At 45.6% G+C, this 20791-nt stretch overlaps 1 protein-coding gene across 1 annotated transcript in view; it reads right to left on the bottom strand.

The window, feature by feature from the left end:
* Positions 1–20494, bottom strand: part of LOC109853211 — a 55926-nt gene extending 35432 nt beyond the window's left edge. Inside the window, exons 1-9 of the mRNA XM_020425095.1 lie at positions 20356–20494; positions 17744–17954; positions 15428–16515; positions 14445–14661; positions 14043–14297; positions 13168–13531; positions 11812–12106; positions 10687–10702; positions 5258–9645 (exon numbers count right to left, since the gene is read on the bottom strand). Of these exons, the coding sequence (XP_020280684.1) occupies positions 5258–9645; positions 10687–10702; positions 11812–12106; positions 13168–13531; positions 14043–14297; positions 14445–14661; positions 15428–16515; positions 17744–17954; positions 20356–20413 (6892 nt within the window). The 5' untranslated portion in view covers positions 20414–20494. The remainder of the gene's footprint in view (positions 1–5257; positions 9646–10686; positions 10703–11811; positions 12107–13167; positions 13532–14042; positions 14298–14444; positions 14662–15427; positions 16516–17743; positions 17955–20355) is intronic.
* Positions 20495–20791: the final 297 nt, after the last annotated feature.

Genomic DNA, 20791 nt, shown 5'->3' with positions numbered 1-20791 from the left:
ATATATATATACATAGGCGGTGGAAGTGCCGGTGGAAGTTAGATATGAAATACCGCGACGTGGCAATATTTCTCAACAACACACTTCCGAGGAAGTGTGCACCCGATACGTATGTATACCTACTTCGCGAATAATGAGAGATGTCTTACCAAGGTTGTACATTTTCGCAGTTGTGTGTCAGCTAGGTATCCCTCTCGTTCGGAATTAAACGTTTCCGATAACAGTGCGGATTATTGCGGGCGTTATTTCGCGTCTGACAAAAGTGTGACATGTCTCGTCGGGGTATATCGTCGAGAATAAAAAAAAAAAAAAAAAAAAAGTTTTAAAGCACCGTAATACGGCAATTCTCTCGTTGGCCACTCGATACAGCCCCGCCGTTTCACTCTCCACGAGAGGCCCGGGTCCGCGATTACTTAATCAAGATCGTTATCCTCCCTTTCATGCTAGACGGTCCTCCGCAACGTGCCGTTTGAATACGAAATTACCGCTGGTAATTTTTCTTTCGCACTCTCTTTCTTTTCTACGTGCTATTTTTTAATAGCATAAAGTTCGTCGTACCTCATTCGTCCTCCTCTTCGCGTCACACACGTTCAAGTCTCACACAAAACGCGCTCTCGTCAACAAACACAAGTCTTCGATGCGCGACAATTTGATCGAATATTTTGTTAACACATTAAACATGCTTCGAATTGAAGAGAAACGAGTTTTTTTCCGGTAAAATTGATCGATCACTATCGAAAATGTTTTAACTACACTTTTTTTTTGCGCGCGCGCGCGCGCAAAGTGTGCGCGAGATTTTGTTTTTTTTTCCGCGCTCGTCGCTTTTTTCTGTTGCAAAATAGCATTTTTATTTCTTCAAGTTCAAAATCTCGCGAAACGAATTTCCTCGCGCGGAAATTTCGGAACAAATGAGGGGGAAAAAAAAAACAATCGGATTTCCACCGAGGTCAATGGCGATCAATCAAAGTACGTAACGTACACAACCGCATTACCGAAATGCCACAATCACGGGCTTTGAATTGCAAAAATATATATCCCGCTATTTTCGCGTGTTTCGAGAGTCGTTCTTTTCGTGACGCGCTTCACATAGCAGCAGTGTGTGTGTGCGTGTGCGTGCCGTTGTCGCCAACATATCATTTGCCAACGTAGCGTGTCCAACTATAGTATATATTTATGCGTTATCAAGATGAAAAAACGAACCGATGTTCATTGGAGCATGTTTTATGAACCTAAATGTGAAATCGCGTGTTTCTCTTTATTTNTTTTNTNTTTTTTTTTTTTTTTTTTTTTTTTCACATACAAATCTCGATTTCGTACATTTACGCGTAAAAACGTCTCTTTTTCGCGTTCATTAAACATATACGTTTGGGAAAAACTGCCGAAATCGCATCGCGGCGGCGGTTACGATTTCAATTCTCGACGAAAAGTATCAGCGCACGGAGTGCGTTTAAATCAAACATCGCCGTCATTGCGATGCTGATTGCTATCGGAAAATTTCGTGCGATCGATCTCTCGCTAACGCTAAAAATACAAGGCTTCAATATCCGGCTAACGCCGGAGTTTTTCCTCTTTCGTACACGGAATCCGACGTCAAATGTACGTACGGCAATCCATCCAGCTGTCCGATACCGACCCGATATTATCCCGTCACGAGCCAATTCTTTCTTTCTCTCTTTTCTATCTATCTATCTATCTCTCTCTCTCTCTCTCTCTCATTTTCTTTCTCTCATTTTCTCTCCCTTCCGGAAAGCCTCCTTCATCCGCGCGGCTTCTTATTAATTCCACGGAATCTGGAACACCAGACGGCGAGTCCGGCGGGACTTTAATTATGGAGTATCGCGGTATCGTTTCCCCGTTTTCACAAAGGGAAAACGTAGGTATCATAAAAGAAAGACCGAAAAGTTTATATCTCACGCGAGGGGCGCACATCGATCGGTGCTACATCGCCAAGATAGAGAAGAGCTCGAGTGTTCTCTCTCTCTCTCTCTCTCTCTCTCTCTCTCTCTCTCTCTCTCTCTCTCTCTCTCTCTCTCTCGTAGATATTTAACGATCCCGTGAGAAATCGAACAAGCAAACGAGCTCGTCTTATAGATCGTTTGGGTCTAGTAAGACTTATCGTACGGCCGTGTCGCTCGTGTTATTGAACCCGCGACAAAGTGCAACGAACAAGCCGCCGCCGCCGCCGTCGACGTCGTCGTCGTCGTCGTTGTCGTCGACGCGCGATGACGTACTTACATAGTGCTTCTCTTCGCGTCAAGCGGTCGTAGTTTATGTATGTACGAATATCGCGTTCACTGTGTCGCACATACATTAGCGACAACGCGGAAAGCAAAACGACAAGACTTTCCACCCGTCGATAGACCGTGCAAAGTCCGTTCGAACGCACTCGCTAAGGTTTCCGAGTTATACAATCGTTCGGGGAGTTTTTGCTATATTAAACCGCGCGTGACAGGCGCGAATAGCGTGCGATGCGCGATTGAAAAAAAAAAAATATATAAAGAACGATCTCGAGAGCGGGATGTCACTCGAGCGAAGGAGAAGAGCCGTTAGCGTTTCATAAGGATAACGACGATCAACGAGAAAAATTGACCGACGCCGCGGTGGCGTCTCTCTCTTTCTTTCTCTCTTCAAAGGAAATTAATTAGAATGATTAATCGCGGACGATTAATCACCAGACCGTGCGCTGGAGGAGTGAACATTTAATCGAGAGTAATGAGATCGCGACCCCTTTTTCGCTCGGCATTTTTACTTCGCCGGCCGCGGTGATAACGGCTAATGAATTATATACCCGCAATTAGAAATATAATAATATCGCGCCCTCGCGCGATATTCTCTTTCCCGCTCCGGTAAATTAAAAAATAAAATATTTTTCAAAAGAACTCGACGTTCGTATTACGTTGCTAGTAAAAATGTACAAACTACTTTCTATCGCACACGCATGCACATTGCACACACACACACACACACACACACACACACACACACACACACACACACAGCGTGCTGCGTATATTTGACAAAGAAGAATAAACACTTATGTAGAGACAGAATAAATTCGTGTGTGTGTGTATCGAAAAAAAAAAAAAAATCAAAACGAGACGAAGAAAATATCGTCTCTCTGAGCGAGATTTGCTCCGCTCTACGTGTGTAATTCCATTTAGGGAACGCGGAATCATTTTATATAACGCGTATATATATTTTAACATTTTATTGATTGTGTCAGGAATATCCAGTTTTTGTTTGAAAAACCTACTTGAGGTTTGAATAACTTACCTTGTCTAAATATTTCACTTTCAAGAAATTCGTTTTCTCGTTTCATTTATTTCAGACGAGAGTTTCAACGTGAATAAATTTGTTAATTTTAGACAAACTCCCGGCGCTTTTCGCTTCGATATACTTTCGCGATGTCACTCATAAACGTAATTGTTTCTAGCGTTTAAAGCGAAGTTTGTCAAAAATGTATTCAATACACGAAGCTATTTGTAAAAACATGAAATGTGGATTGTGTAAAATGATTCACAGATAAACCTTTTTGTCTTTTACTGATGATGTATGTTCGATATATTTGAGATATATAAAACTGCTGTATGTACATATTAGGTTCACTTAAGTCCATTAAATGTTTAACTTGATCGAGAGAGACATTTTTATGAGAGAGCTGTACTTTCGAATTCTCAGTGTCAGCTGCATCGTGACAATAGAACATCGCGACGATGCATTCTGGCAAATTGCCTACAAACGACTGAATTAAATATATTGCTACATCGATAGAGAGTTTTGTCAATATCTTCGTTGAAAAAAAAAAACAAAAAAAAACATATAGCTTATGTAAAACAATTTGCGACTCAGCGATGATTTGATGAAGAATACGAAACAAAAGTTTGATCACAAAGCTTCGTCGTGTGTGAGAGATTCTTTACATAAATTAACGTTCTGATTTTTACAAGCAACTCGAATCGAGTGAAATCCATCTGAGAAGATAAAAAAAACTTTTGTTCAGTATTCTCTCTTGAAGAAATAAAAAAAAAATCTTAACATTTTATTGTACTGATAATTAGTCGTTTTCCTTAATTATGTTTCGAGTCAATAATCTGGCACAACTTAAATTACAAAAGGAAAAAATCTGATCAAAAAAAGCAAAAACCGCCTCGCGAATATTACATTAATTGTTCGTAACGCTCGTGTAACAACGAAGAGTGGGTAAATATTCTATAAGAGTATACATTGTTCACGCACTTTTATTGTATATATACACGCACACACACACACACACACGCACACATTCGTTGTTATTTAAACACAACTCGTACTATATTGCTGTTTTATTATCGATGTTATAAATTAAGTTTGTATTCATTTATTTTTCGAAAGCTCGTGATTTTATCTATGCGTAATTACGAAACAAACAGCATTTTTAATCTTACACTCATACATACATACACACACGCACACGCACACACACACATTCGCACGTACCAGGCCGTGTTCCAACTCGCATCGATCGTGCAAACACACACAACTATCGCGTCGCTCAAAATTACATCTGCATTATTTAAACCGATTATTGAATTCAATAAACCGTTCCGGCAAAAGAGAGAAAGAGAGGATTAATATGTGTACGAATACGTATGAACTGGATCACACAGCCTGGTTCTCATAATTACAAGAACAGAGAGAACTGGTTGCATTATTGTTGTGCAGCCATCGCAAGCGCAGGTACATTTGGTAGCGAGAACGTCGAGTTTAATCCTAAATAGCGAGCCCTTGATAAACACTCGTCGACATTTTCATCAATCGATGTAAAATTAAAATCGGTTGGATCATCGAAACAAATGTGTTCGGCGCAAGATCTATTTTTTTTTTTTTTTTTTTGTTTCTAAAACTTACATATCGATAAAGTGTACAAATAGCAAGTAAGAAAGAAACGATGATATATTCGATATGTATTCGATAAACAAATAATGTGAATTGTCAAAATATGTAGAAAAATGAAAAAAAAAAAAACTTTCTCGGGCGCACGATAAACTTTTTCCCTGAACTCGTCGCATATCGTCTGAAAATACGTAAAATGACGAGAAAAGACGCACTGTTCTCCACACAGCTTCTACCATTTAGAATTAAACACCTATCGCACAAGATCCGTGGTCACACGTGGGACGAGAGTCGGTCGTTCGGATGTCGGGTAGCCTGACGATTTGGAACACGGCCTCGTACGGTCACTGCCTGTACACCCCGGCGTTGTTGAGGAGCCACTCACCTGCAACCCGCTTACACGGCTCCTGCTTCTTCATCGGCGTCCTCGTCGGCAGAACGTCGCGCGCGTCCGCGGTATCGATCGGATGTTTTACGACGACGACGTCTATATGATCGTTATCGACCGGCGTTGTCGTTGCTGTCGTTGTTGCCGCCGCCGCCGCCGCCGCCGCCGCCGCCGTAGTCGTCGTCGTCGTCGTCATCGTCGTCGTTGTTGTAGCGACGGCGGGTCTTAAATCGCGAGCGTCTCCAGGTATTTCCACGATCCGCAACCCTCGCCCCGACTCCGCATCCGCTATCGTGATGCGCCGCTCCTGGAGTAAGCAAGCGCTCGATACCAGGTCCCATTGGCGGAGTTTTTCTCGATCTAGCTCGAACGACGTCGCGGACATTCGCACGTCCGGAATCGAGTGAGCCGGGGGAAGGTTGCCGTCCTCTAAAAAATGATCCGTGGGCTTTCGGTAGGCCTCGTTCTGCGGATCCCATACGTAACCGCTCGCGCCGATTCGTTCAACCGACAGAGTTTCGTACGCGTCGTCGTTCTCCTCCATCGATGATTCGCGCGTTGCGTGACGATCGTGATCCTTGTTGGTTCTGCGCTTGACACGCGGTCGCTCCGCGCAGGACTCGTCCGCGCAGTTGTCACGGCGTAAAGCGACGCTGTCATTAACGTAGGTCGCCCCGCGGGTGATTCTGCCCCGCGACTTGCTGTCCCCGGGTCTCCCGGGCAACGGCGGACTATCCAAATTATCCAAAGATCTGGCGTTCCGCAAACTCACCCTCCTCAAACTCTCGCACCACAGGCTGTCCTGTTCCCAGGGGTCTTCGGCATTGAAATGGCTATTAATCGCGACGTCATGATTATCGGATGACGGAAGATTCTGCGGTGCCGTCTCGACCGGATTGGTCGTCGCAGAGACGGTCGTGGTTGCCACCACCGCCGCCGCGCGATTAGCTCGGTTCCGCTGCTCAACTAAATTTTGCAAGCCGACATCGTCGAGTAATCCCTCGAGAGATCTCGAGCGACGATGAGACGTTTGTGTGACGTGCATCGGTTCGGTGTTGTCGATACTCCCCGGATCAACGGACTTATCCCTTAAGCCGTGGGGATACAAGTTTCTGGCCTCGGGTAGCGACACATCCGGCAACGGATCGGTGGATTTTACTCGACGCAGCGTGTCGGCCTCGTAAAAGTTTCGCTTGTCAACGAGAGCGGCCTTGTTGTCGCCCAGCAATTGGCAAGTCGTTCTTCTCAATTCAGCGGCGATACGTCTGGCCTCTTCTATGTCGTCCACCTGAATCTGTCGTGGCATTTGTCGCGCGATCGGATTCACTATGCGACCGATGTCGTTCCGCTTGTTCAAACCGGTCGCGGCGTCGTCTCTCTGATTATTGAGCTGGGGTAGTCGCGAGGTATGGCCGATCGACGGTTTGGTCAGTTCCGCGTCCGCGCTGTTGACACTAGCCTGGAGATCGGAATAGTAATAGGGCGCGCCCGACTGATCGCTCTGAACGCGCTGTTCGCCGGCGTTTGGCAAATACGACGGCTGCAAAATGGATTTGCTCGCGGCCTGCACCGCCGGCATCGGATAATGACTCGAATCCTGACTTGAGGTCGATCGATGATTCGGCAATGGCGTGTGACGCACGCACGTGTCGTGACTGGCGGATCTCGAGTGATTCGGGAATCTTCGATCGGGATACGCGTTCTGCAACATACTCGTCGTCAGATTCGCGTTCCCGTGATTCACCGACGACACGGACGCGCTGATGGGAGAGTGCATGGAAGACTGCGCGCTTGCGGGTCTCTGGCAGGCCATGGACGTTGAGATCGACGGCGCGGCCGACGCGTTCGAGTAACTGGATTCTCTGCTGTGAGAAGCAGGCAACACGCCGCTACCTTGCGACGTATTTTGAATCCTGTGAATACTCGTGTCGCGCGGCGATTCGCTGTCGGCTCGAATTGCCGGCGAATTGCGAAGCGGCGAGAAGCTCGCGATGTTCTCGTAATGCACGTCACCGGTAAACGACTGAGAATGCTGATGAGCCGGCGGCAAATCGGAGACTCTCATGGATGGCAAACTACTCGCCGACCCCGTTTTGCTCTTAGCGTAACCGAACGGTCGGTCAAGATTGTTGGTCATCAATTTCATCTTTCTCGATAGATCCTGCGGACACGTGGTTTTCTGCAGCTTGTCGACCACCAGCATGTTCTCGTTGAATCCGTATATACTGTTGTAACTTAAATCCTTCGCGTATAGATCCACATTGAACGCGTCTCTGGCCTGCAACTCCTCCAGATATCGATCGAGATCGATGCTGGCACCGTCGAAGCGACTTCCCAACGATTCCAGTTCGTCCAGACTGTCCAGAACTTCGCAAACCTCATCGCTGACCGGTCTTCTCTTCAGTTGTCTGTGACGAGCTTCCTCTTCCGGATTTCTCAGTTCTGCCGAGTCGCTGCCAGACGCGCTCTCCAGCGATATTCTGCTGTCTCTGAAAGTAGAACTGATGGTCGCGTCGGAGAATCTCGACGGCGGTCTGTGCGTCTCCACTTGGCCCATTGGTTTGTTCCAAGACTTCGGCGAATCGCGGTTCAACGTGTTGTTGTCCTTCGTCGTGGCCATTTGCGGCGAGACTTTTTTTATCTCCAGAGACTCCTGCATCTCCAACGAGTCCAAGTCGTCCAACGGCGGTGGAGAGGTCGGAATCGGCGGAGGGGAGACCAATTCGCTGTCCGACGAATCGTGCAACTCCGCGATCATGTTGCGACTCGCGCCCAGATAATACGAGGCCGGTCGGAAGGTGTCGGACAGACTGAATCGCGGATGACGCGGCGCGTCTATGGAGTCCAGATCCTTGGACGACTCGTCGTCCGCGTCGGAACTGTCGGATTTGAGCGCCGTCAGAATGTCGGGCAGATCGCTCCTTGGATGCGACGGATTTTCGTTGTTTTTCTTCTTCGACGCTTTACCGCTATTTTCTTCGTCTTTCTCGGACAACGGACTCACTTCCATGTACACCGGCTCCATTTTACTGTCCGATACGCAAACAAACTCGTAGTGAGACGTGTCCAACGTGGAATAGTCGCCGGAATCGTGTTTCCTAACGTCTTTGTCGGGCGCTAAAAGAGAATGATTCATTCCGTTCTGTGACATCTCCACGTACGAACTTTCCTCGTGATCCAGGTTGGCAAACAAACTCTCCATTAATTTGGGATTCGGTCTGTCTTCGCTGTTCGGATCTAATATAGCCTTTCTGGGGCTCATGGGAAGATAGTGATCCTCGCTGTTGGTATCGTCTTGTTTCAAAGTGGGATCACTGTCGCCGGAGAATTGATCGCCATGTGTCACCAAAGATTCCGTCACGCTCGTTCTGGCGCAGTTGGAACTCGAGATTATATCCAGATCGGCGGATGGAACGTACTGTTCGCTCAGATTGTCCTCCAAAGTCGTCAGATTATTTTGTCTCGGAGACTCGACGGAAGTTTTTCGAACGGCATCCGTGTACAGAATTTCCGAAGTGTACAGAGCATCGGCTTCGTTCTGTTCAACGTCTTCTTTTTCAACAAACGTCTCGTTATTTCTATCCCGACGATCCGAATTATTCTCGAAGTCATATCGCGCGGTTTCACCGTCGCTGTAATCCGCGCGCAGTTTCGCAGATTCCTGTCGCTTATCGCACTTCTGCCGATTGATCTGCTGCGATTTCCGCTCGAAATCCGCCAGAAGATCCTTGACCGATTTGTTACTGTCGGTCGAGGCTTGTTTGGCATGACCTTCCTCCACGGTCTTGTGCTTGCTATTGCTCTCGGTGATACTGCCCGGTTCGCCCAGAGCGAAGCTACGTATGACGGATGAGGATTTGTTCGCGCAATCGAGTTTCGAGATGTGAGCTTCGGTCGCCTGCGTCGGCGACACTTTCAGCGGTTCCTGCATAGACAATACCTCTTTGACAGGACTCGCGCCGTCCATGTTCATCTCGAAAGACCGGATTCTGCACTGCACCAGATTCATGGTCTCGGGCTTTTCAATCTGCTCTTCGTCCTCCGTTTTCGACTGGCACGTTACTTTCTTGGGATTGATGTACTGATACGAGAACTCCTTGATGACTTTGCTCTCGTCTATACCGGGATCCCACTCGTCGTTGTCGTCCCTCGAGTCCCACTGCACGTTCTTCTGAACGTGCCACGATTCGTTCGTTCGGTAACCGTACAAATCCGATCTTGATGCGTTCTCGAGTTTGTCGGTTTGTTGCATACTGTCGTAATGTTGCTGATCGAAACCGTAAACGGTCGTCGGCGTCTTCAGGATTCCAAGCGGTTTTCTCGAGTTGGTTTTGTGCCTGGTATCCTCGTAGGTGAAATCCGATCTTCTCGACGACGACGATCGTCTGTGCGCCGATGTGGTGTACGCGTAGTCGTTTCTCATCAGCGGCGGAAAACTGACCTCGTCGTAACCCGCGTCCGGCGGTATGCTACCCGATGAGACATGCACACCCCCCAGATTTGCTTTACGAGTGTTATGCGTTTGCGACTGCGGCACCGTCTGATTAACGTTCGTGCGGCCACCGGTCCCGGGTAACGTGACATCCTGGACGGCCGACGCTGACCGATCGTCGCCGGCGTGCCGGGGGCTCCTTCCTGCATGCGAGGGTCTGCGCGTGCGCTTCCTCCGGATATCTCCCAGCTCTGATTCGTTCGTTACAAAACACAAAGACAGTGGAATACGTCCGTTACTTTACGAGTGTATGTATTTGTGTGTGGGTGTAGTTGTATATACGTGTGTGAGAAAGAGAAATAATCCTCTCATTTTTTTTTTTTTTACCCGTTCTCTACACCCAATTATATTAAGCCAACTCGCCACAACGGGATATCGAAGACAACGAATATCGAAAGATCACTGCACTGATTTAAACAACGACGCGCGAACACACGTTCGTTCTCGCATGCCAATTGTTACTAAATTCAAGAAACTTCTTATAATACTTCGTACATTTCGAAATATATCTCGTAAAAGAATTTTTTATCATCCGCGATCGTTTCGGCGTATCCACGGGGATGATGAAAATTCTCTTCGAAACTATCAATCGTTTTCACGATTCGATCGTGCAATAATCCCGATAATCCGCAAGACTTTGTTAATCGTAGATACAATAGCGAACACGCGAGCTGGAAGGGAGATGCGATCGCATAATTGCACCAACTACGACAGGTAGTGTGTTAAGTTAGTGAAATTCCTTGGCATGCCATGCTTTTTCAAGCCCCAACATGTATACACATCTTCTACGGCAATCCGGTCGGTGTGTTAAGTCGCACAGAGAATACCGATGTGCGATCGATATATCGCTTTAAGACAGTTAAGATTTTTGTGTTAGATCGTTCCCATTCACCAGTCACAGAGCCCAGACCCAACAGCAGCAGATAGAAGGAGCCCCGCGCTAGGAGACGCTCGCAGCAGATATATACGTACGTGAGATTCTCAAAAAAAATTTCTTTTTCACGTTCCACATCACCATTTTACACACGTCACATATGCATGTACATATCGTCGAGAGAGAGTTTTCGTCTGTGATTTTTTTTTTTTCGCTCGACGATTAACATTCGTTAGACGTTTAACAAAAAAAAAAAAACAAAGAACAACAAAAACTACCAACTTTCAACCCATTTTCAACGTTCGCAAATTCGTGAACAATTCAGGCGTCTCGCATTAAATGCAGCATTATTGCATTCGTAATACACACTGGGTAAAAAATGCTCTCTCGTTAGGAAAACTACACCTTGTACACAAGTTTCGTTGATTAAAATTAACAAACATGCTGGCAATTTACGCGAACAAACGAGAGACCGATGTGTAAAATCGGACCCTGACGTTTACGCTTTTATGTATGTATATACATGAAGATATTTTAATTATGCAACGAAACACCATTCGCAAAATACTCGAGATTTTTACTCGTGCGTTCTCGTGAAAAAATGCCTCCGGGTTTTGCTTGTTTCTTTTTTTTTTTTTTTTATTTGCGAGCAAGTATATTATGCACATTGGAGTTTTCACCGGGGGTTAGCAATTATTACCATACGAACTATTGTTAGAAAATCTGGATTACTTTTTATTTTAGCGTGGAGAAGAAAGAACTATCTACTTTTGAGTATAATACCACACGTCGCAGTAGCCACACGACGCTTTCGAGGGACTCGCACGGCAATCGAAATATCCTTGGATTCTTATTTTTTTTCCGAAAGAAACTTGAAGTTCTTCTTTTTTTTTCCCATTAATCACTCCTTTTCAAAAATTTGTATAGTACGTGTACGTACACAATAGCGGTTCAAAAATTGTATGTTTATGTCGTTTCGAACGTAGCCGTCTCGAAGAGGTTGGACCACGGAGAAAAAAAAAAAAAAAAAAAAAAAAAAAAAAAAAAAAAAAAAAAAGATAAAGAAAGAAAAAAACATAAATGCACCTTTTCGATAAATATTTCGACCGGGGGGGTCCCTCGTTACGCAGGGGCGCGACGAAGCTACCACTTAAATGATAAGTTCAGGCAGACTGCAGTCCCTACCTTCGTCATCGCTGGAATAGCTGTTGTAACGTGGCACATTGACGGCGGTGCGGCGGCCGTCCGAGCTCTTGCTCCTGACATGCGAGCGATGCCCGTCCTCCCGCCTACGGGAGTGACGACCCTCCGCCACGGCGGCCTCGTGCGCTGCCAAATCCAGCAGCGCCTGTTGCTTGTAGTAACTCGAAAGATCATTTTGCGCCCTGCCCCGATTGGCCGAGCCGGATGGCTTTCGCGTCAGAGGTGATTGCAGCATGCGCTGCTTCCATTCCAGTAACCGCTTCATCGACTCTTCCCGCTAAAAGACGTATCCCGTGAATAAGTACAACACCTCTATTAGCTTTCTAACTAAACAAAAAAAAAAACCAATTGCTACGTTCCGCAGACTGAGAACGTCATCGGGCGATTAAAAAGAGCGGAACGATCGAAGTTGATTGTAGCCACGAAAAATTGTAAACAAGCGACTTCTTCTTCACGCTTCTTGCGTTGCGTTGTCGAAAAATGTTGAAAATATTTTCTTAATTTTAATTGTTAAAAATATTTTTTTAGTTTTTGAATTATTAATATTTGAACGAACTACGCACGTAATAACCTCGTGAATGTGGTGAAAGTAAAGAGAAAGATTCGAAACGACGTGCGAGGTAGAGTTATGCAGTTGGGTTTATCGTGAGTCATGCCTGTCAACCGGTGTATTACCAACGGTCTTGTATAACCTACGGCTATCGATCCTGAGAAACAACTCGCTCTCTTGACTCATCTCCAAGTTTTCCGGGACAAAGATAAAGAAAACAGATAGGCTAAAAGTATATTTTCAAAAATGTATTTCCAAAAAATATGTTTAACATTACTTTTTTATCATTAAGATAAAGTAGTGGATCAAACACCTATATCTCTCTAATTTTCTCAAGTTATAATTATTATATTCATAATGTATTCCGATTAAGATCCGGCATCTGTATTTAATTTATTTTTGTTATTGTTATTGTACACGCGGCTTGTATGCACAATCTGTCGATTTATTTTTTTTAATGTGCATTTGTTAAATTGTTTTCACAAATATGTACGAGACTAAATTGAAACTCTGTGATAGCAAACACAGCAGTTACTTTTTCGAATTTATAACTTTTTTGGTTTTTGCGGGTCGAAAAAGTTTTTCGAGATCTGACGCATCTCTAATGTATAAACTATCCGAATATCACGTGCGCACACAGCGCGTATGCAACAAATAAAAAATCTATACAACGCAAATAACAACGCGTGTAACAGGACAACAACGGGACGGGAATCACCTGTTTCTTGAAAAACAAAAATTTGTGACTTCACGAAAATCGGAAAAAAACGTTAGATGTTGTCGCTTACTTGCTGAATCTTGCGCTCGCCATCCCGTGAATCCTGCTCGGATGACCTCTCGGCGTAGTCGTCGTCGTCGAGATCGAGACCGGCTGGGTGTCGTGTCCTTGGCAGACGCGCAGACGCCGATCTACAGAATTGCTGCTCGTTCCACCGTCTGCCACCACCTGCGTGACCGGCGTGACACGTCTGAGCGATGTGAGTCCCGTGGGCACCGTGACCTCCCGCACGTCCCCACCCGTCATACTCGCCGCGCGATACTCTTCGAGGGATCGTGTTGTCCTCGCCGCCGTGCGTCAGCGCTTCACGGCCGTTCGCCTCGCAGCTCTTCTCGCGCAGAGATCTCCGCAGCTTCGGATCGACGCCCATTAACCTGGCTCAGAAAACAACGCTCGAGCGTACGCGTCTTTTTTTTTCCTCCGACTCGATAAGTCGCGCGATTGACATCTTTTGGTGCGAAACAAATCTCTCTTTCTTTATACTTTCTACAAAAAACAATCGAGAAAATTGAAAAAATATCTTCAAAAATCTTCATATGAAATTCAACGCGGATCTGATTTCAAATATTCGAGCGCGCTCTGAATTTTGCAAATACTTCTTCCAAACACGATCGCAGAGAAAGTCGAGTTTTCTGAAAATTCATCGAACATGAAAGTTCGAACAATTTCAGATGCGAACAACGTTTTCTCTTTCTCGACGTACGCGAAAACAACAATCTGATCTCTCGTCGGTCGCGGCCAACAACACACACACACACAGTTTTTTATTTACGCGCGATATTTCGAAATCGTCTGAACTCGGAAAAATGTCAAACAGGGCTCTTCTACTTCTCTCAACTCCGTTGCGGGTTAATTACTTATTCGGACGATGTACGGATGACTCACTCGGAATGTCTCTGCGTCAGCGACTGAGCGGGCATCGTGTGTTGCTGATGAACGTGATCCCGCTGCGTGCTGCGCCTCAGAACGGGACACGAGGAATCCGGCAATGTGGATATTCTACTCTCGTCGGTTTTGTCGCGAATACCCGGCGGTTTCGTCTGCATCGTGGGACGCGAGAGGGACTGATTCCTCTGTTGCTGGTAGTGCTGTGGCGTTTGGTGCAAGTACACAGCGGACTGCCGCATCTGCGCCGCGTATCTGAACACAAACACGCGGTCGTCAGATGATTTCTTCTCACAAAGGATTACTAATCGTTTTCCTCTTGCGCGCGCGTGTGTGTTTTTTTTTCTTTCTCTCGCACGGTATAAAATGTAGAAAGTAGATTTACGGGCCTGGCCGACTTACCTTTCCTCGGAGTAAAAGTAACCGTCGTTAGTCGCGTCCGACGGGTTGACTATATCTAAGCTGGATTTAGGCCTCTGCGGACGTCTTTGCTGATCCGGGGGTCTCTCGCACTGTGTGGGTTGTTGTTGCTGGGGTCGCCTAGCCGCCTCGTATTCCAAGAAGTCCGCGCTGTGCGGTCGCGGTGGCGGTTGAGTTCTGGATTGCCTCACCATCGACACTAAAAAGATTACGTATGACGCGCCGCTCGTTTTTGTATCATCGCGCGTCCGGGACTCTCTCCGGTCGGATTAAGGTGCCGCTCAATACTTTTTGTTACCGCGAGAAAACCAAAGAGCATAAAAAAAAACTTCATCGCGAGAAATGCGATGCTCAAAAGAAAAGAAATCAATCACGATCGATTATTATCGATTGTTATAACTGTTGTTCTTGCAATTTTTTATATTATCACTTTTAATTAATGCACGATAACATGTATTTATTTTTAGAGATAATTTTTGTTAAAATTTCTCACTGTTGTGTAATTGAAAAAGTGACATTCGAAAAAGAATAACACACACGAAATCTTTTGAATTTTCGTGAATGTGCGCGGCAGCTTACACGAAGGATTTCGAATATTTTCTTTTTTAATAATTTTCTTAATCTTTAATTTTGTTAATGATTTTCATAATCGATTTTCATATCCTTGCGTGAAAGTAATAACACGCACACACACCCGCACACAAAGTATAAAATATCAAAGCAACGTTATTGCTACTTTTTAACGAGTATTGTATTTTTAATCTCTCGTATTCTTAATGTAGCCTCGGATAAAGAAAACCCGGTTTGTTGTCGGAGATAAAAACATATAACGTTCGGATAATGTGTTTTCACCCTTTACCCTCGGGGTGAGAGAAACCGCGATGCTCGCCGCACTAATTACCTCGCGTCTTTGTATAAATAGCCGCGAGCGTAAGACGGAAACAGAAGTGCGCACAAAGACTCACGGTTGGCCGGCGCGACAGGCGAATGTTGCAGTTGCTGCTGCAGATGCTGCTGCTGCGCGTACACGGGGATGGGGATGGGAGCCGGGGACGCTCCCTTCGTGTAGCCCACAGGTCCTGCGGGTCTTTGATACAATTGCGGCGTGCCGTACACCTCCTCGTAATCGCCGTTGCCCCGGCTGCTGTTCCTCGGCTTCGCGCTGCGCCCGTACGTGTCCGGAGTCCTCCTCTCCGTCGGCTGACCGGTCTGACCGTAACAGTAATTCAAACCCGACTTGTCGATGCGCAGACTCTGCTGCGTAGCCTGAGTCATTCGCGTCCCGTAAATCGCGTTGCCTCTGTCGTAATCGGACATCGGACTCTTGCTGGTCACCGTGACGTCCGGCGATACCGGACTCTTCCGGTAATCCGGATCCGGCGACGGTGTCGAGTACTCGTTGGAACCGTCTGTCAGTCTTCTGGGTTTTGGCGGTGCGTTCGCGTAAATCGGCTGTCCGAATTTCCGTGGCATCGGCTGCACCGTTTGAATGTTGCCGGGATGCTGCAGCTGTTGGGATTGCTGCAACTGTTGCTGCTGCTGCTGCTGCGGTGATGATTGAATAACATGCTTGTGCGGATGCGACTGATGACTCGGAAGCGCGTTCTGATGCGACAGATGTTGATGAAGCAACGCCTGATGCTGATGCGAGTGACCCGATTGAAGTTGCTGCTGTTGCTGCTGCGACACCAGCAAGTGCGCGTATTGTTGCTGTTGCGGCTGAGAGGTGCTCGGCTGGCCGTACTGCGGCGAATGTTGCACCCATCCGTTCATCATCACGTGGCCGGAGTCGCTTGTGTGATTGTTGTTGGAATTGCCGTTGCTGTTGCTGCTGAGATTTGGGAACGAGGCGGTGTTGGCGCTGTTCGGGCTCGAATTGTTGTTGGACGCGTGACTTGGATCATCGCGCGATTGAAAACCGTGGAAGCCCGAGTCGCTGTCGTCGGCGCTTTGGTTCAGAATCGACGAGATCGACGAGACGCTGGGTCGTGCGCTCCGCTCGCCGTCCTGCTGCCCGGCTATTTCTATGACAACCGCAGCCTCGCCCGCGCCACTGGAAAATTTATAAAATTCAAAACATTTTATAATCTCTTTAGCACATCTTTCTCTCTTTCTCTCTCTCTCTCTCTCGTGCGTTTATCCTGGTTTCTTGTGTGTGTCCGTCAAACGTATTTAAATGAAAGAATAATTTTTCCAAGTCTTTCTTCAAGTTTTTTTTTTATCAATTTCACGTTTGAATTAAAATTCTTTATCGCGGTTGCACCGACTCTCGCGAAGAAAAGTTTACTTTGTAAATAAAAAGAATAATTCAGTCTTCACTTAGTTGGGCTCTCTGAAACTGCTGAAACGGGAAAAATCTACGTTTTTTTGCCACATTTTTTGGTTGTCTATATTGAATTTCCGCCAAAAACCCCGTGTACCAACCGGGTTCGCGGACCAACCCGTTCATTGTGTGCGCTACTACCCGTGTCGTTGCCGGATGGAGCGGTGCTAATGGACAAACGGAGCAGCGCGAGTCCGGTTCTCATCTCCACGCAGGCAACGGTATTTCGCGAGTCAAATAACTCCCAGGGAAACTAACTAACGAGTTGGTTAGTTACACCGCGATAACGCGCGAACGACAGATGCGCCGCGGCTACAGCGTCGGCGATACTTTTGCGTGCAAATAAACGCCCGGTGGTTGTCTCTCGTCCCAATTTCCCCCGTGGCGCATCAAAGAGATGTTCATCGCCACTACGTGTCGCAGTGTCGAGCTAATTTCGGGATCTTGGCATCGGATCTCTCTCTCGCGTTTCAGATGAAGTTTAACATTTCGCGATGTTGTCTCAAAACATTCGTCTTTTGAGAAAGACGTTGAGAGCAGCGTTAATACGTTTAAAGAGGGATATTCCATCTCTCCTGTGGGTTAATAAAAGCGAGTTTCGCGTCACGGCGAAACAAGATCAAACAGAGAACCGAAAAATGTGCATCGCTAACTCATCACAAGTACTGTATCCGCGCGAATCTGTTTTCAATGTTTGTTAGTTTTAGTATTTTTCAAATATTTAATACTCTTTAAAAGAACTCTTTAATAAATAAGAATGTTTTTTTTTTCTGTTTTATCGGAAAATATAATTTGAGAAAATTAACATTTTGATTGAGAATAACTAAAGTTACTTTTTGTTGAATTTTTCATTTAATTTTGCTTATTTAATTTTGTGCAATCGAGGTGTGTTTTTTATTTTTATTTTTTAATGTAATTTTCTAATTACAGAGATCCGAACGTAATTATATAAACTCACGGGTTGGGATCCTGCAAAAGTGTTGCCAGAGTCAGGGCGTTAACCCATTGATTCATGCTCTCGCGACTGTCGGCTGCGAAGTGGTAAGTCCTCATGTTCGCGTGTTCGGCCTTGAAGGCGAACTTCTTGTTGACTTTGTCCTCGGGTTTGCAGACCGTGACTCTGTACGAAGGTAGTAGTATCGAGCCTAACAGCTTCTCTTCTTCCGGGCCTGAAAATTCGTAATACATATTGTTGCATTTGCGTCTGCGCGTCTCGCAAAAAGACGGGAGAGGTTTCTCGGGTTTCTCGTCTCCTCTTAAACATTACATTCGAACGACGGCATCAATTTCACGTGGAAATAAGTCAGATTCGCTGTGAGAGCACTGCGGTCGCCCGGCGATATATTTCGGGAACGCTTTGAATTTTTGAACGCGAGGAAAACATTGCGCGCGTCGCAAACAGACGACGGTATAGATGATATAGATGTTTCCATTTGTCTTTCGTAATGAATAAAATTGCAATTTCACGATGCCACATGTGCGCGAATACTCGGTCAAATGCTAAAATATTGGCGGTGACATTCGGTCGTTTTATTTCTCCACATTCTCCGATATAGATTTAATAAATAATGCTGTTCGATGATACGATATTTTTACTTTCATACTTACTTATGTATTTTCTTCCTGACCTTTTGAAAAATATTTTTTTCATCACAGTTTTCTCTCTTTCTCTCTCTTCATCGCGATACGATCTAAACCTTGTAAAATGTTTGCGAGTTTACGCCATACATACTTTTGTGCGACTTTAAACATTTGCAAGAATAAACATTCGCGCGATTTTTCCCCGGTTTACAGTGGCATCGATCCCGAAGAGACACGAAATCGCTTCCACGGTGATGGAATAAAACGCGAAATTTTGAATGTATCGCACGCGCGCGCGCGTACATGTATGTATTTATTTATTTGGATTTGCGCAAATCTCGTCGAGCGAATTCTCTCGTTTTCGGACAAGCGGGAATGTATGTGCGAAATTAATTTCGCGAGCGAGCGGAGATTCGCCGAAGAGAGAGAGAGAGAGAGCAATAAACCAATTATAGAGATCGGAATTTTCAATAACTAATATAGTTGCTCTTTTATTGAAGTCGAATAGCTAGAAACGCAAGATGAACACACCGCGCTTGTTTCTCAAAAGTGCAAATTTGATTGGAACGCGAATTCGAGCGAATTCTATCGCGATATCAAAGCAATCAAGCGTTCAAAGTGAAATCTCGTGTCTGCGGCGGTTGAAACTTCAAAATAGTTTCGGTGATCACAACGGGAGATGTGTGTTTAACCGTAACACAACCGACTCTCCAAACTTTGCTCGAAAGAAAAACCAAATCTTGTCCTGGGGTTTCGCGCGATACTTCTTTTTCTTCAAAAAACCGAAAGCTTTAACGAACGATCAGATATTTCTTTCGCACGCGCCCCGATCGATTGGATTATACAATTTTCTGCGCAAGCACGTTGAAACAGAACTTTGTATTTCACAAACCAGTCTCGCGGATCGATCCTCGCGCAAAGAAGAGTTTGTTCGCCGGAGTATATTGAGTTCCGATGCTTTTGTACGCAAAGATATTGCCTCCTCCGAGAGTCTCGACAAGCCGCTAATTAGAGGACGGGTGTGTCTATCGAATCTAATTTAACGAAGTTTCGTCACGGAACAAACGACGCGTCGAACCGTGTTCCGCAAAACTTCTTCCGCGCAAACTTCATTCTCACAGCCGCCGTGGAAGGCAAAGTGCGATCGTCGACTCCGGGAGGGAGATGTATCTATGACGCGACGACACACGACGGCTCTCGCGACGATGTACCGCGAATCAAAGAGCGCCGGATGTAATTAACGCCACTAGTCGGATTAGAAGAGCAGCGACGCGTTTCAAGTAGACCGGAAATTGGTCGTTCGTGCGGCTCCTAAACGGAGCGGAGGACGGGGAGAGTTAAACTTCAATTGAGAAAGATAGAAAAGAGAGGAAGTGTTTTAAACTTGGCGAAACGCCAAGAATATCTTCGCGAAACTGGCGAATCCAGTGAAAAAGTTCGTAAATAGCGCGGATTTAGAATGAAAAACGTTCGAACAAAGTGACATTCTTGAATTTTATTTTCACCAGCAACTTTTATCGACCCCGCCGTTAATGAATTTATTATAAGTAATAAAATTTTCCCGCTATGTACTATTTGTACGCGCAACCCTCGTACGTTTCTCGAAAATAGATCTCTCTTGACGACAATTTGTGTCGCGCAATGCGTGTTATTTTATCAAAACGAATCAATTTTCCCAATCTAGAACATTGTATATATATCACTAATAATATCCATTTATTTATTAATATCTATTTATTTGTCGAGGCAATTAACCTTAATGTTCATCTAATTGTTTATTAATAGTTGTTCTAGGATAATTGATAATATAATAATTACACAGATTACGTAATATCAATTGCGATAATTATGCGGCAAATAAACGACGTTTAATCACCCGACGTTGAATTTGTGGGCTCGCAACACGTTAGAGCTTTCTGTTTCGGAAAAAAAAAACAAGAGAAACGGCGACGTGGTTGAAGTTTTCGCGAAGAAATTCGCGAAACTCACCTTTATAATAAAAGAGGCAGTACTCGGAGAGCACGAACCAACGTTTCTTCCACAGCATGAGACCCTCCGAACCCTGCTTGTGCAACCATCCTTGGAGCGCGACGGGGGCTGAGACGGGTCTCTTTGCGGCGGGCGAGCGCAGTCCTCCTTGAGGACCGCTTCGTCTACGCACCCCCGACACCGAGGCCGCCACCCCCGAGCTATCCTGTTTGCTACGTACCTGAACAGGCACGGCAGGCGGCGTGGTCGCCTGGACAATCTGCAAGAAGACGAACGTGCTTTTCCTTAGATTGAGATTAATGACCTCTTGTTCGTTAAGTAATTTCCGGAGGAATTGTCTCGACACACACACACACACACACACACAAATTTCTGCTTCGGGTTTAATTTTAATTATAAGAATGTTTTTAATATGAGAAATCTCCGAAGGAGAAAG

This window comes from Pseudomyrmex gracilis, unplaced genomic scaffold, assembly GCF_002006095.1.
Source record: "Pseudomyrmex gracilis isolate BER0280 unplaced genomic scaffold, ASM200609v1 scaffold_45, whole genome shotgun sequence".
Classification (NCBI taxonomy): domain Eukaryota; kingdom Metazoa; phylum Arthropoda; class Insecta; order Hymenoptera; family Formicidae; genus Pseudomyrmex; species Pseudomyrmex gracilis.
Note: the sequence above shows the minus strand (reverse complement) of the source record. Positions and strands in the feature narration are given on the sequence as shown.